This window comes from Amphiura filiformis, chromosome 6 (genome assembly GCF_039555335.1).
Source record: "Amphiura filiformis chromosome 6, Afil_fr2py, whole genome shotgun sequence".
Lineage (NCBI taxonomy): Eukaryota > Metazoa > Echinodermata > Ophiuroidea > Amphilepidida > Amphiuridae > Amphiura > Amphiura filiformis.
Window position 1 is genome coordinate 2792900 of NC_092633.1, and position 13678 is coordinate 2806577.

The 13678-nt window shown below is 35.4% G+C and overlaps 1 protein-coding gene across 2 annotated transcripts in view; it reads left to right on the top strand.

Moving 5' to 3' along the window:
* LOC140154819 (carboxypeptidase D-like) overlaps positions 1–4338 on the top strand; it is a 59099-nt gene extending 54761 nt beyond the window's left edge. For both annotated transcript variants that reach the window (XM_072177405.1, XM_072177404.1), the window contains 3 exons: positions 1531–1683; positions 2754–2902; positions 3559–4338. In XM_072177405.1, coding sequence (XP_072033506.1) covers positions 1531–1683; positions 2754–2902; positions 3559–3741 — 485 coding nt within the window. In that variant the 3' untranslated portion in view covers positions 3742–4338. The remainder of the gene's footprint in view (positions 1–1530; positions 1684–2753; positions 2903–3558) is intronic.
* The last annotated feature ends 9340 nt before the right edge of the window (positions 4339–13678 follow it).

The following is a 13678-nucleotide window of genomic DNA, read 5'->3' on the forward strand; positions in this document are numbered from 1 at the left end:
GCTGTTTCCTCATTTTTTGACAATGTTAATGACTTAATATCCTTCACTTTTAAGCAATTTATACTCAGTTTGAATTTATTTACACATTCGCTGGGATCACTGAATGGGACTTTAATAAAAAAAAATAAAGCCCAATCGCCATTCTAACTTCCGGTTTTTGAGAGCAGTTTTGGGACACTTTGACCTCTGACATATCGGGGAAATTGACGTAATTATTATTAATTTACTTATTATTGTAATAATTTTATCATTGAAAATACTTAAATAATTAATTTTTAAAATAATGAACATTTTTATATTTGTTTCAATTATTGTAAAACATTTTAGATGATATTTTGTACGTACAAAAACCCAATATTTCTGAATTTTCTGAAAGGTCAAAGGACAAAGTGTCTCAAAACTGCAAAAACTGTCCCACAATGCATTGCAAACTTCCAATGCCGATTTGGCTTATTAATTTAAAGTGTTAATCACAGATAAACAAATGCTTTTAACACATTTCATCGGATTTTTACCAGTTTCCTGATCTATTATTGATAATATCCAAATTTTGTCAGTTATTCCTATTGACTATACGCTGGCGAAGTTACGTAATTAATCGGATTAATTACCATAGCAATAGGTGAAAACAATTTTGAACATATCGCGCTGCACTACAAGCAGGTTACACTTATCACCTGTGTATGTCTGCAATCATAGATTGAATACAATACTGGTCTTTTCAAAGATACTAATCTTACAGGTGCAAGTGATCAGCATGATATGGTTCATGCAGAGGTACCGCGTGAACATATCAGTGCAGCGCGGTATATTCAAAAATTGTTTTCACCTATTGCTATGGTAGTTAATCCGATTATTACGTAACTTCGCCAGCGTATAGCACGAAAAAGTACATGAAGTGCGACAAACCATCTTTTATGAAGATATGCCTGGGCGTATTCGTTTCTGTCTCCTGGCAAATTCTTTCTTTTGATTGGTTATCCATTACAGAAACCAAAATCAATACAGTATGTATTACAGAAACCAAAATCAATAGAGTATGCACAGGGATCGATACGAAGGGATAAGCATCCTAGACTGCTGCCCTCTTGTGAAATATGTATCCTAGGTCTAGACAATAGGCGGATTAGCGGCCATTTTGTCTTCGACATGATTTTATTCACGTGTCCTTATACTTTAGTACACAAATATATAAGTTAATAGGTTTACAATTTTAAAATTATATTTTGTGTATACAATATATTCTGTAGTAAATCGATCAAATGACGGTGATTGTTCAGGTATTATATGCTTGATATAATTAAATTGTCTGACCAGCTAGTATTCTCCTCCGCCGTCAGTGTGATTCCAGTCACTCCACGTACCGTGTTGCGAAGGTGGAGGAGACTAAAGCTGTATTGACGAACAAGCATGCGTTAAAAATGATGTAGCCTTAGTCGAACAATAGCGTGACGTACTGTACATGTATCCCGGGAAATGCATTGAAGTAACATTTTTACCGAAATACCGGTTTTCTGCTTTTTCACACAGGTTGTATGCAGGACTACAATTATATTAATTTGGGATGTTTGGAGCTAACATTAGAAATTGGATGTTGTAAATATCCTGAAGAAGAGCATTTAGAAGCATATTGGATGGAGAATAGAAAATCTCTATTGGAATATATAAAACAAGCACATAGAGGTGAGACTACGTATGTAAGCAGTTGTTATTGAATAGCCGAAAGGCTAAAATACACCTAAGATTATACGCGTAACCTTGAACGTCAAAGATGTAATCTTAAACGTCCAGGATGCAATCTTGGAAGTTCAAGGTCAGGCATTCAAATATTGGCATCCAATATTTATATAATATTGAATGGCTTTGAGTGTAATACAAGAATATTTTCTATCGAGTGCAATATATTCTTGTATCACACGAAAATAAGCCATTCAATATTATTATTAATTATTTATATCAGGCTTTCTCTCTGCGGTAAAATGAAAATTTAAGCTTACCTAACCACTGGGCCTAACCATTGCGTAGGCCTGTTAGGCCTATTATTAATGTAAGCTTAAGTTTTGACCTTCTTGTTTTCTGCTCTTTCCTTCCCCAAGGACAAATTCGGAAAATATACAGGTATATTTGTAGATGTGGATTATATTTCCTAGGTAATTCATCATCCAGAATTGCCGCAAATTAAGTTTGTGGTTTTACTTGTTAAAATCTCCTGTGAGCCGGTACGGTGGCCGTTTTGTTGTGTTGTTGTATTGTGATGCGTGTTGGTGCTGTCAGGTGCCGTGACCAGGGTGACTCGCGATGGCGTACGCGATACGCGTATGGACGATGCACAATATTATTTTTGAATCGCACAATATCATTTTTAGTATTGTTCACATCGGGGTACTCTTGTTGGACAATAACAAATACGTGTTTTTATTGTATCGATAAAAAGCCTTATATAAATAATAATATCTTATCCTGCTCTATTTTGCATACGGGTGCTAAGGTTCCTGTAATTAATTTAACATTATTTTTTGCCGAAACTGGCAATACCATTAGACTTTTTAGAGGTATGGCGGCAACAATAGGATGCCGCTGCACGAAGTGGGTAAAGCCTTTGAATTTGCCGGGTTTTATCCAGATTGAAAACTGCTCTCCTATTGTGTACGCCTGACTACGCCATACTTCAAAAAGGTTAATGGATGAAGGATTATGTTATTATGTGTGTCTTTTGTGCTACTAAATGTTGTATATTTGTGGTCATCTTTCAGGTGTAACTGGTATAGTTTACGATCTGTTTGGTCGATACATTCCCAATGCTAAAGTAACTGTTGTAGGACGGGATAATCCGTATCCATTTAGAACCAATGCAAATGGCGAATATTGGAGAATATTATTGCCAGGAATATATACAATTATGGTAAGAATAATGATTAAAGTTTGCACATAATTTTATGGTAAACCGAAGGAATGTGATTTATTCCACTGAAAAACACCTTATTGAACTACTGTGTAGTTAGATAGGTATTTATCTAATTACACAATAGACTACATAATATGACTACATAATATGACCAACTAGATAATATTACATAGTATTGTCTAACTACATAATATGACTTGTTAAAACAAGTCATATTGCTGATGAAGAAAGTTAAATAATTACTCGAAGCTTGTTTTGCTCATCGGAGAGCTTTCGGAATGTATCACCTTTCCTTGTTCACCCGGTTGATGGATTGGTGAATGAGGCATGCTTGTTGCTGGTCAGAGACCGTTGAACCGTGACATGAGTCACGTGTCTGGTACTGACGCAGTAAGGAGTTGTAAGCTCCAGAAAATCTATGGCGGCCCTGGTCCCGGTTCAAGTCACTTTTGTTATGTGAATGGATTCCTTTACGCCGTTTCTTTATTTAGGATTTTAAAATGAAGACATCAGCCATGTCAGCTCAAAAGTAAAAACCAAGGAACGTTTTCTTACCTACATAAATATAAGTTATAAAAACAAACTATTTCATCTTGTCTTATTCTACCATGTTAACACATTGGGGTTTTCTCTCTTTGTCTCTCACTTAACAGGTGGAAAAAGAAGGCTACCTCAGTCAGACACAAGAAGTACTAGTAAAAAATTATCTATACAACGTAGAACAAGTAGATTTTTATTTAGATGAAGGGGGTACATCGGGAGCATCAATTCTAAAAGCAATATTTCAAATACAAATGTTACTTGTGTTCTCAATATTTGCTTGGAGACTTTGTTAACACCATGATATTTTTGCTATATACATAAGGAACACACCCTGGGGGAACACACCAAAATATTGTTTTAGTCCCAAAATCTAGAGAAGTTTCCGTTACAAAGGTTCTTCCCCATCAGTACTGAAACAAGAAGGTCCACATGACATCGAGATTTGTTACCCCATGATAACTACCTGCCGATTGGACAAAAGCAATAGTGTGTCCAATTTTGAACCAATCAAGGAGGGTATTGATAAGATCCTCTACAAATGTAGCATTGACCACAAATAGTTTAACGCCTAGTCGTAATTGACAATTGAAATGAGCATTTCAAGTTATCAACCAATCAGAAATGCTATTAGATGACCAGTAGTGTAGGGTTAAGATTGCGATACACGTGATCGTCAGTTGAATCTGATTCGTCCTCTCGTCCTATAGAACCACTTTCGTTTAAAAACTTTCGTCGATCATTTGGTTTGTTTCCCCGGCAGTAATGTCATAAATTAGGTATTGCATTTTGTGACAACAACCAGTATTACCATATCCGACAAGCACATGGGTTGCAATCCTGCATAAATAGCATCGCAATCGTTCATTTTGCACTGGTTGCATATAGGACCGTATGAGCGCATGTACCAAATTCTGAGACGTGGCCAGCAAAAAACAGCACGTTGGCTTAAAACGTTTCTTAAAATGAAAACCAAATTAAAACCAAATCATGGTGTCATACAATATTCAATTATGAACTCAACATTTTATGACAACATGATTTGGTTTTAATTTGGTTTTTAGGTCGTATAAATAAATCATTAGGCTGGTTCTTGTTGCAAAATGAATTCAACGTAGTCAACAAGTGCCTAATTGTAACTGATTATACCCATAATGCAATATTATGAATAGTTGACACTTTTGTATTTTAATTTGTGTAATTATGAATTATTTATTATTATGTATATAATATGAATCAAGATGACTTCTATTAGTGTGTTAATCTGTGTCTTTAAATCTTTTAAAAAGATGTGATTTGTGTTAATGTGGCCTATAGCAATTAAACCGTCGCGACGGTTGATCAATACCTAGTATTGAATGTAATTTTTAAATTGTGTATATTCTACTACTGATTAAAGGCGCGTGGTCTAAATTTCCATATTTGGTGTGAACAATCAAAATCAGTCTGAAGTCGGGCAAATTCAATTTTTAGTTTTCGACATGATTGTATAAAGTATTTGCAAAGAAACATTTTGCAGAAAAACCCATTGAAATCGAACATTTAGCTGAAAAGTTGAAGTGTTTCCAAAACAATAGACAACAAAAGAAAGTTTTTTGTTTGTCTATATCTGGAAATCAAGATTTTCCAACTTCTGACTGATTTTGCTTGATCACATTATGGTGTTGTTTTAACATTAGATACGGGAACTGGAGGTCTATTCTGAGTCTCCAGAACAATATGTTTCCAAGTTTTGAGTTGAATTTCGGTCTTAAAGCACATGTGTATCACAGTGGTATATATAAGTCCGCATAGTACCTTCCTTGAGTCAGTAAAATAAAATAAAATTATGAGATTTTCTCAAAAACTGTTAATTTTGGCAGGAATCTATTATGCTAGTTGGATTCCTTGCATCATTTCCTTTCTGAAAATGTATACTTTTATATACTTCTCATCATTCATTTAGAGATACAATAAAAAACAATCTAAATCTAAATTACTGACTTAAGAAAGGTATACAAAAATAACCGCTCAGTTTTATACATTTTATACGGAAGAGATCTTCTTTAATTTAACACTTCATTTGTGAAAATTTAACAAAAATGATGGGGAACATGGGGAGGGAACTTCTATTATTATCCGGGAATTGTGTACGTAATCATTCTACAACTGGTCTTCAAATGATCATATTAATCATTTTAGCGCAGTGATAGCGCCATCTGTTGTTGTTAAGTTTATGGTGTATATAAAACGTCCATAATCTTCAATATCACATTAATTAAGTACAATGAAATTCACCGTGTGCGTTCACCCAGAGAACTTCTATTACTATCCGGGAATTGCGACTGAAAAATGTCACAATTCACACAAGTGGCATATCATCTCTATGACCTGAATTGACATAGGTCAGTATATTTCATCATCATCATCATCTTCCGATACTGTGCAGAAACCCCGGGGCAGAAACCTCCGCTGGAGTATACTCGCACATTAGTTGTGGTGCATTCAAGTAAGTGCAGACAAAGAGTGCTGATCCTATATACAAGGTGAATGTGCAGCTAAAAAGATGACTGGAAAGTGGACTGGTTAGGTGAAGGAGACGCCACACACTCTGGACTTGAAGACGTCTAGGGTTGGCGACTCAACAACTTCCTGGGGCAAGGCATTCCACTGACGGATAGTGTCTGGGAAGAAAGAGCCTTGCAGTAGAGCTGTGCGGGAGAATGGAACATGGAATCTCTGAGAGTTGCCCCTGGTGGTGGTGTTTGAGGGTATCAGCTGGCTGTCAGGAATGTCAATGAGATGGTTGACGATTCGGTACATCATGGTGGCTTTGGAGATTGCTCTTCGTTGTTGTAGAGATTCCCATCCGAGGTCATTCAGCATGGATGTAACACTGCTTTCTCGGGAGTAGTCGTTCATGATGTACCTGGCAGCGCTGCGTTGCACAGACTCAACCTTGGTGATATTTCTCTTGGTGGTAGGATTCCATACGCAGCTGGCATACTCAACAACTGGTCTGACAAATGTATTGTAGCAACGGGTCTTGACGTCACGGGGACAGCAGCTCAAGTTGCGTCGTAGGAAACCAAGGGATTTCAAGCCTTTCTTGCTGGTGCAGTCTGCTTGTCTGTTCAAGGATAAGTTGTCAGTGAATTCAACACCCAGATATTTGGCGGATGGGACTGCCTCCAGAGGATGGTCATGGATAAAATACGTGGAATTCACTGGCTTGCGGCGTTTGGTGATGCGAAGAAGTTGGCATTTCTCGGGGTGGAACTCCATCAGCCATTTCCTTTCCCATTCTTGCAAGGCGTCAAGATCGTTTTGGAGCTGGGTTGCATCATCGGTGTTGTTAATAACACGGTAAATAACACTGTCGTCAGCAAACAGTCTCACATGGGAGTCAACAGAGATACAGTCTGGGAGGTCGTTAATATACGTTAAGAATAGTAGTGGGCCCAGGACTGTTCCTTGGGGCACTCCCGATGACACAGGTGTTTGGTCTGAAGATTCTCCTTCCAAAACCACCTTCTGGACTCTGCCCTGGAGAAAGTTGCTGATCCAGATGAGCAGGCTCCCATGGATGCCATAGAACTTGAGTTTATGGAGGAGGCGATGGTGTGGCACTTTGTCAAACGCCTTGGAGAAATCAAGCAGAATGAGATCGGTTTGGAGGCCTTTATCCATGTTGTGAGCAAGGTCGTCAACCGTGATGATGAGTTGGGACTCACATGAGCGGGACTTCCTGAAACCATGCTGGTGGTCAGTCAAAATGTTGTGTGACTCGAAGTGGCGCATCACTGAGCTATGTACGACATGCTCGAGGAGCTTACAGCAGATGGAGGTGAGGGAAATAGGTCTATAATTGGCTGGTTTGTTCCGGTCACCCTTTTTGAAGACTGGTGCGACGATGGCCGACTTCCACACATCAGGGAGAATACCACTATCCAAAGAGGCCTGGTACAGAATGGTAAGCATGGGTCCGAGGCTATCAGCGAGTTCTTTTAAGAGACGGGCTGGGATGTTGTCTGGACCGGTGGCTTTATGAGGGTTGATCTTTTTCAACAACTTGATGACACCATTAGTTGACACCTCAATGTGTTGGATTGGTGGAAATGGGCTAGGTCCAAGGTCTGGAATGCCTGAAGTATCTTCATTCTTGGTAAAGACAGAGCAAAACTGGTCGTTAAGGATGTTGGCCTTGTCTTTGCTACCTGTATATGTTGCACCCAACGGCATGCTTAGTAGGCACATCCGTTTCACCATTACCCTGGAAGATATTTAATACAAATTTGGCCACATTTTATCAATATGATAAAATATTAATACAGTTAACATGGTATAAGAACTATTCTATAGTAAATCGGTTATACCAAGTAATTGATGAGGCATAATATGCAGGGATAGTAATCTTCTTCCTTATTAGCTAGACTATGGTGCAGGTCACATGCGTGACGTTTTGCTTCCGCAAATTGGCCGTGGTGGTATATCATATCTTCTCGAACTGTGAACAATGGCGGCTTATAAAACTGAGTACTTATTTTATGCGTAAGAAAGTGCATCTCAGGCTTAAATATTTACTAGAAGTATTAGGTTATGAGAAAACTACACGCATGGGTATTCTTCAGATCCCAAAACCAACCCAGTCTCTCTATTAAAATGGTCATATTAATCATTCTACAACTGGTCTTAAAATGATCATATCAATCAATTTAAAACTAAAAATATTAATTTTAGTGCAGTGATAGCGCTTTGTGTTGTTATTAAGTTTATGTCGTATTTAAATGTTTTGACTACCCAGCAAACGCAAAACGTTTTCGACATCATACGCAAAAGGTTATAAAAGGTTGTCAGAAAACGTTTAAATGTCGGGTTATATAAAGGGTATATTAAGAGTATAAAACGTTTTCATAACCTTAAAAAACATATTTTGATAATCTACTGCTCAGCAAACAAAAATGTTTTACAGAAAACGTTTAAATGTCGGGTTATATAAAGGGTATAAAAACGTTTTAATAACATTCCAAAAACATTCTTGAAAACTTGATACAAAACATTCTAAACAGAATGTTATTTTGGGGTTGAGAAAATATTTTGCGAAAAATGTTTGCCCAAAATATTTTCAATAACGTTTTAAAAACGTTTTCATGACCTTTATATAACCCGACATTTAAATGTTATTAAAAGGTTTTGAAAAAACATTTTAAGAACATTTCTGTGTTTGCTGGCTTCAAATATTTTAACATAATGTTATTTAAGTATTGACACAATATTTGGCAAAAATGTTTGCAAAAATAGTTTACAATAACATTTTATGAAAACATTTAAAAATATTGTTGTAGTGTGTTTTCATACAAAACGTTTTAAAACGTTATCATGACCTTTATATAACCCGACATTTTAATGTTATTAAAACGTTTTTACCTAAACCAAAAGCCAAAATATAACTTATTTAAAACGTTTTTAAAACGTTTTTGTGTTTGCTGGGTAAGCTATAATTGAGACCAAAGAACATGTTATTTGATAAATAAAATTCCTCAATGCGCTTTTGTTTTTACGCTTACGGCCCGTAAAAACGAAAGCGCTCAAAAACCTTGCATAACCATAAGTTATCACAAGCTTACTTATCAAAGCGCATGTTTTTATATTCTATTTGAATAAATAGCTTCAAAACATTTTATATATGGCATTAACGTAATAACAACAGATGGCGCTATCACAGCACTAAAATGATTAATATGATCATTTTAAGACCACTTGAAGAATGATTCATAATAATTTGAGTGAAGTGACTAGGTAGGCTAAAATCGCAATTTTAATAGGGTGTCAAGTGAAAGTTATGGATGTCAATTGGGACATTTACCTTTGATAACAGTGAATTAACTATGTAAATCTACTCAGGAAATTAGAGTGCTGATAGAACATAGTGCATAATATTTGTAAGATTCTGATATATAGCAGTACTAGTCTTCAACTTGTTCTACTTGTTCAATTCTTATGAACTTAAGAACGGAAAATTTGTTGTGAAAAGTGCAAAACAGAAATATTGAAACAAAAACATATACTGCTTCAATAAAAAAAAAAGTTGACAGAAGAAAATTGTATTCTTTTTGTTCCGTATATTTGAATGTTTTTCTTGTTTATATCACTAGTCTTTGTCAAAGACTACTCGCAATGTTGATGTATCAGCCCAGCAAACACAAAACGTTTTCGACATCATTCGCAAAAGGTTATAAAAGGTTGTCAGAAAACGATTAAATGTCGGGTTATATAAAGGATATATTAAGGGTATAAAACGTTTTCATAACATTAAAAAACATTTTGTGATAATCTACTGCCCAGCAAACACGAAATGTTTTACAGAAAACGTTTAAATGTTGGGTTATATAAAGGGTATAAAAACGTTTTAATAACGTTCCAAAAACATTTTTGAAAACTTGATACAAAACATTCTAAACAGAATGTTATTTTGGGGTTGAAAAAATATTTCCCAAAATATTTGCAATAACGTTTTAAAAACGTTTTCATGACATTTATATCACCCGACATTTAAATGTTATTAAAACATTTTGAAAACAAAAAAACGTTTTAAGAACATTTCTGTTTGCTGGGTGCAAATATTTTAACATAATGTTATTTAAGTGTTGACAAAAATATTTGGCAAAAATAGTTTACAATAACATTTTGAAAATATTTAAAAATATTGTTGTAGTGTGTTTTCATACAAAACGTTATTAAACGTTTTCATGACCTTTATATAACCCGACATTTTAATGTTATTAAAACGTTATTACCTAAACCAAAAGCCAAAATATAACTTTTTTAAAACGTTTTTGTGTTTGCTGGGAACTCATTCATTAATAATGAAAACTGATGGGTACCAATCAGTATATGAAGAGCTTTGTTTTCAAAACCCCTTACATCCACTTGAGCAATTTTGAGAAAACATAAAAAAAATCATCAAAAAAAGTACTGATATACCGTATGGGGTTTGCAACAAAAGCAGTTTTTTTGGGATCTGTGGGTAGGATGAGCCTCCCGCAAAAACTGCTTTTGTTGAAAACCCCCTTATACCAGTGATTTTTTTGATGATTTTGTTGATGTGTTCTCAAAATTGCTCAAGTGAAGGTAAGGGGTTTTACAACAAAGCTCTTCATACTCCGGTGCATTGGAATCAGCCAAATTTGTTGTGTTTCTAGGAAAGTCGGAGCAATGTTACTGTTAAATGATAATAAAAATTCAATAGAGTTACCATGGTCACTAAGATGATAAGAAGCTGTTTTTTTATTTAACCTTATTTTGAAGGAATAATAAAAATACAATTTGGCATCTACCCAGCTCGATCATGTTGATGAATTATCTGTATCAACAATTATGCAATCGTATCCTTGGTTGCAGCTTTATGTGGACGCTTGAAACTAATATCAAGATGTAACTTCTTTTCCCCGAAGTCTCTAGCTCTGTTTGCATATTGCTTCAGATCAGGTAAATAAACATATTGGACTCACTAAGGAGTACAGGGATGTGGCATAATGGTACATCCAATACGCTTTGTTTGGCAGACAAATAAAAATTGAATTATATAGGTTAAATTGTCCTTGTATCAATTCACATATTTGGAGTTATCGGGCTCTCTGCCCTGAAACGAAAGCAGTAAGCATGGCAACCCAGTAAAAGAAGAAATCGTCCCGACGCGTCGGGACCACTTTGCTCTCATCTCTTGAATCGGAAAATGAGAGCGACCCATCTTTGATACGGTTGATCACTGAATCATTTTGTGTGTCATTTTGCAGCGTTTTGACGACATTGTTAATGATTTGAGTCTTATATTATAGATAGAGCTCAAAAAGTGCAAATTAATGCCAATTTTTCATAACTGACTTTAGGTACCACAAGGGTCAATTATTGGCCCTGTATTATTTTCTCTGTAAACTGTCCCTCTTGGAAATATATTGTGGAAAGAATAATCTCAATCACCATTACGTCGCATTGAATGTTGTATTGACGGCATTCTGAACTAGATGAATATGAACTTTTTTGAAATTGAACGATGACAAGTAATGATATTGCTAGGATCTATCAACGTGAATAAACATTCCTCCTCTACTTATTGGCACATCACAAATACCTGCTGCAACTAATGTAAGCAATCTTGGCACAATATTTGATTCGGATATGTCACTCAATGATCATGTCTCATCTATTTGCAAAACAATTTCCTTTCATCTTCACAAAGTTGGTCTCATTAGAACATACTTTACTTAGTATGTTCATCTCAAGTTCGGTAGTGACGTAGGTGCGTATTTCACTGGTCGCAGTGTCGAATTTCGCAAATTTACACGTACGTGTACCAGGCGGTTTGGTCGACACGCTTGCTGCGTAACCGTGAAAAGGCATTGACGTCACTATACAAAGCTTGAGATGAACCATAATTTCATTATTCTCTACTGTATTATCTATGTTGTCGACAATAATTAATTATAGTGGTGTTTGTGGAATGGGTGACTCCTAAATTCATAATTGCTTTTGGTTTATAAAATGGACGCTATTTTCGGGTCGTTATGTCCCCGTAGAATTATTTTCACTTGGGTACGAAAATGACATGTTGACAAAAAATTACAAATTGTAGTATAAGAGGCTTAGGAAGTTCATTAACTACCTTTGTTGACAAAAAAAAATTAAATTGTAGTATAAGAGGATTAGGAAATTTATTAGCTACCCTTGTACCGATAACGTCTCCCATATGCCATCGTTCATTGTTCAAATTGACTAAATATTCTTCAAAATGTCCGATTCGCTTGGTTAATTCATCGGTCTCATAAATATGTTATTTTGACAAGGTGTGCAATAATCATGATAATTCTTACCAGGGTTGTGAATTTGTGATGTTAACATTGACCCTACATTAATAAAGAAATCATTGAATTCGTTTCATAACTACTGAGTCTATGATTATATAGCTCTTGATTTACGTTTGTGGTTCTGATATTGCTTGTGTTCTGCCAATGTTTTACGTTAATGATTGTCTCCACATTTGCCACATGTTACTTTTGACATTCTCGAATTAAGAAAAATAATAGCTGCGCTTTAGCCTCTGATTTCTGATTAATTACTTCGATGATTAGAACTTGTAATTTATATTTGAAACTTTTGAATTTTTGGCGATTGCTTTCATCATTCAGAGACTTACTAGTCGTCAAACATCGTTTCATAACTATCAACTCATCATAGACCATGGTAATGTTTGACTAGATTAGATTAGATTAGATTAAAACATAATTCATATTCTAAAACATATAAACTAAGCACGGTTGTTTGATGGCATGTGGAATTGTATTAATTTTTAAGCAAAGTTGAACACCGATGGCGCTATTTAGATCAAATCTTGTTTTCATCTTTACAAGGGGTAGACACTTGTATAATGCATTAAAACATCATGAAAATGAATAAAACATAGCAAGGAAATGTTCCCACTACTTTTTTCATCACGAAATGATTGAAATAACTCATATTATTGCGCTAAATTAAATAAAAAATATAGGTAAATAGCGCCCTCAATTTTCACACAAATATACAGTTTAAGTAAAAAATTAAAACGAAATGGCAAAAAAAGTTATAAATATGTTAAAGAAAAGAAAATCTATGTTAAAAATGGCAAAATATATATATGTGATAGATGTTGGTTTGTAAAGGTCTAGAATTGAAAATTATGTAATGTTTTGTAAGAAACATTAAAGCCATATTATAACATTTGCTGAGGAGGACGCCCTCGCTGATTTTTTAAAATTAATTTTTTACACGATTATATTGTACTTTATTAAACCAATATACCCTGAAAAATCAAGACTCTAGGTGCTGTAGTTTTGTCAAAATCCGAGATTTTGAATAAAACGCCGGAATCAGCGTTTTATTATTACGATGGAATTATTAGTCGAACGCATACACGATGTTCATAACACACAGTACGTACACGGCGTGCGCGACGGTGATCTACACAACAAAGGGCCGTACCATAACATGACCGAAGGAGTGGTACGTATTGGCGACATGTGCGCCGCTGTGGATGGGTCTTAGATCGGAAGAGCGTCGGCTCAGGGAAAGAGGGTAGATCTCGGTACGCCGTAACATTAAAAGAAAAATCTATTTTGTGTGAAAATGTTATAATATGGCTTTAAATGATCACATCAAACAACCATGTAAGAGAAAGTAGGAGATTCCCAAAATTAATTTTACATTGAAAACAAAAGGTGT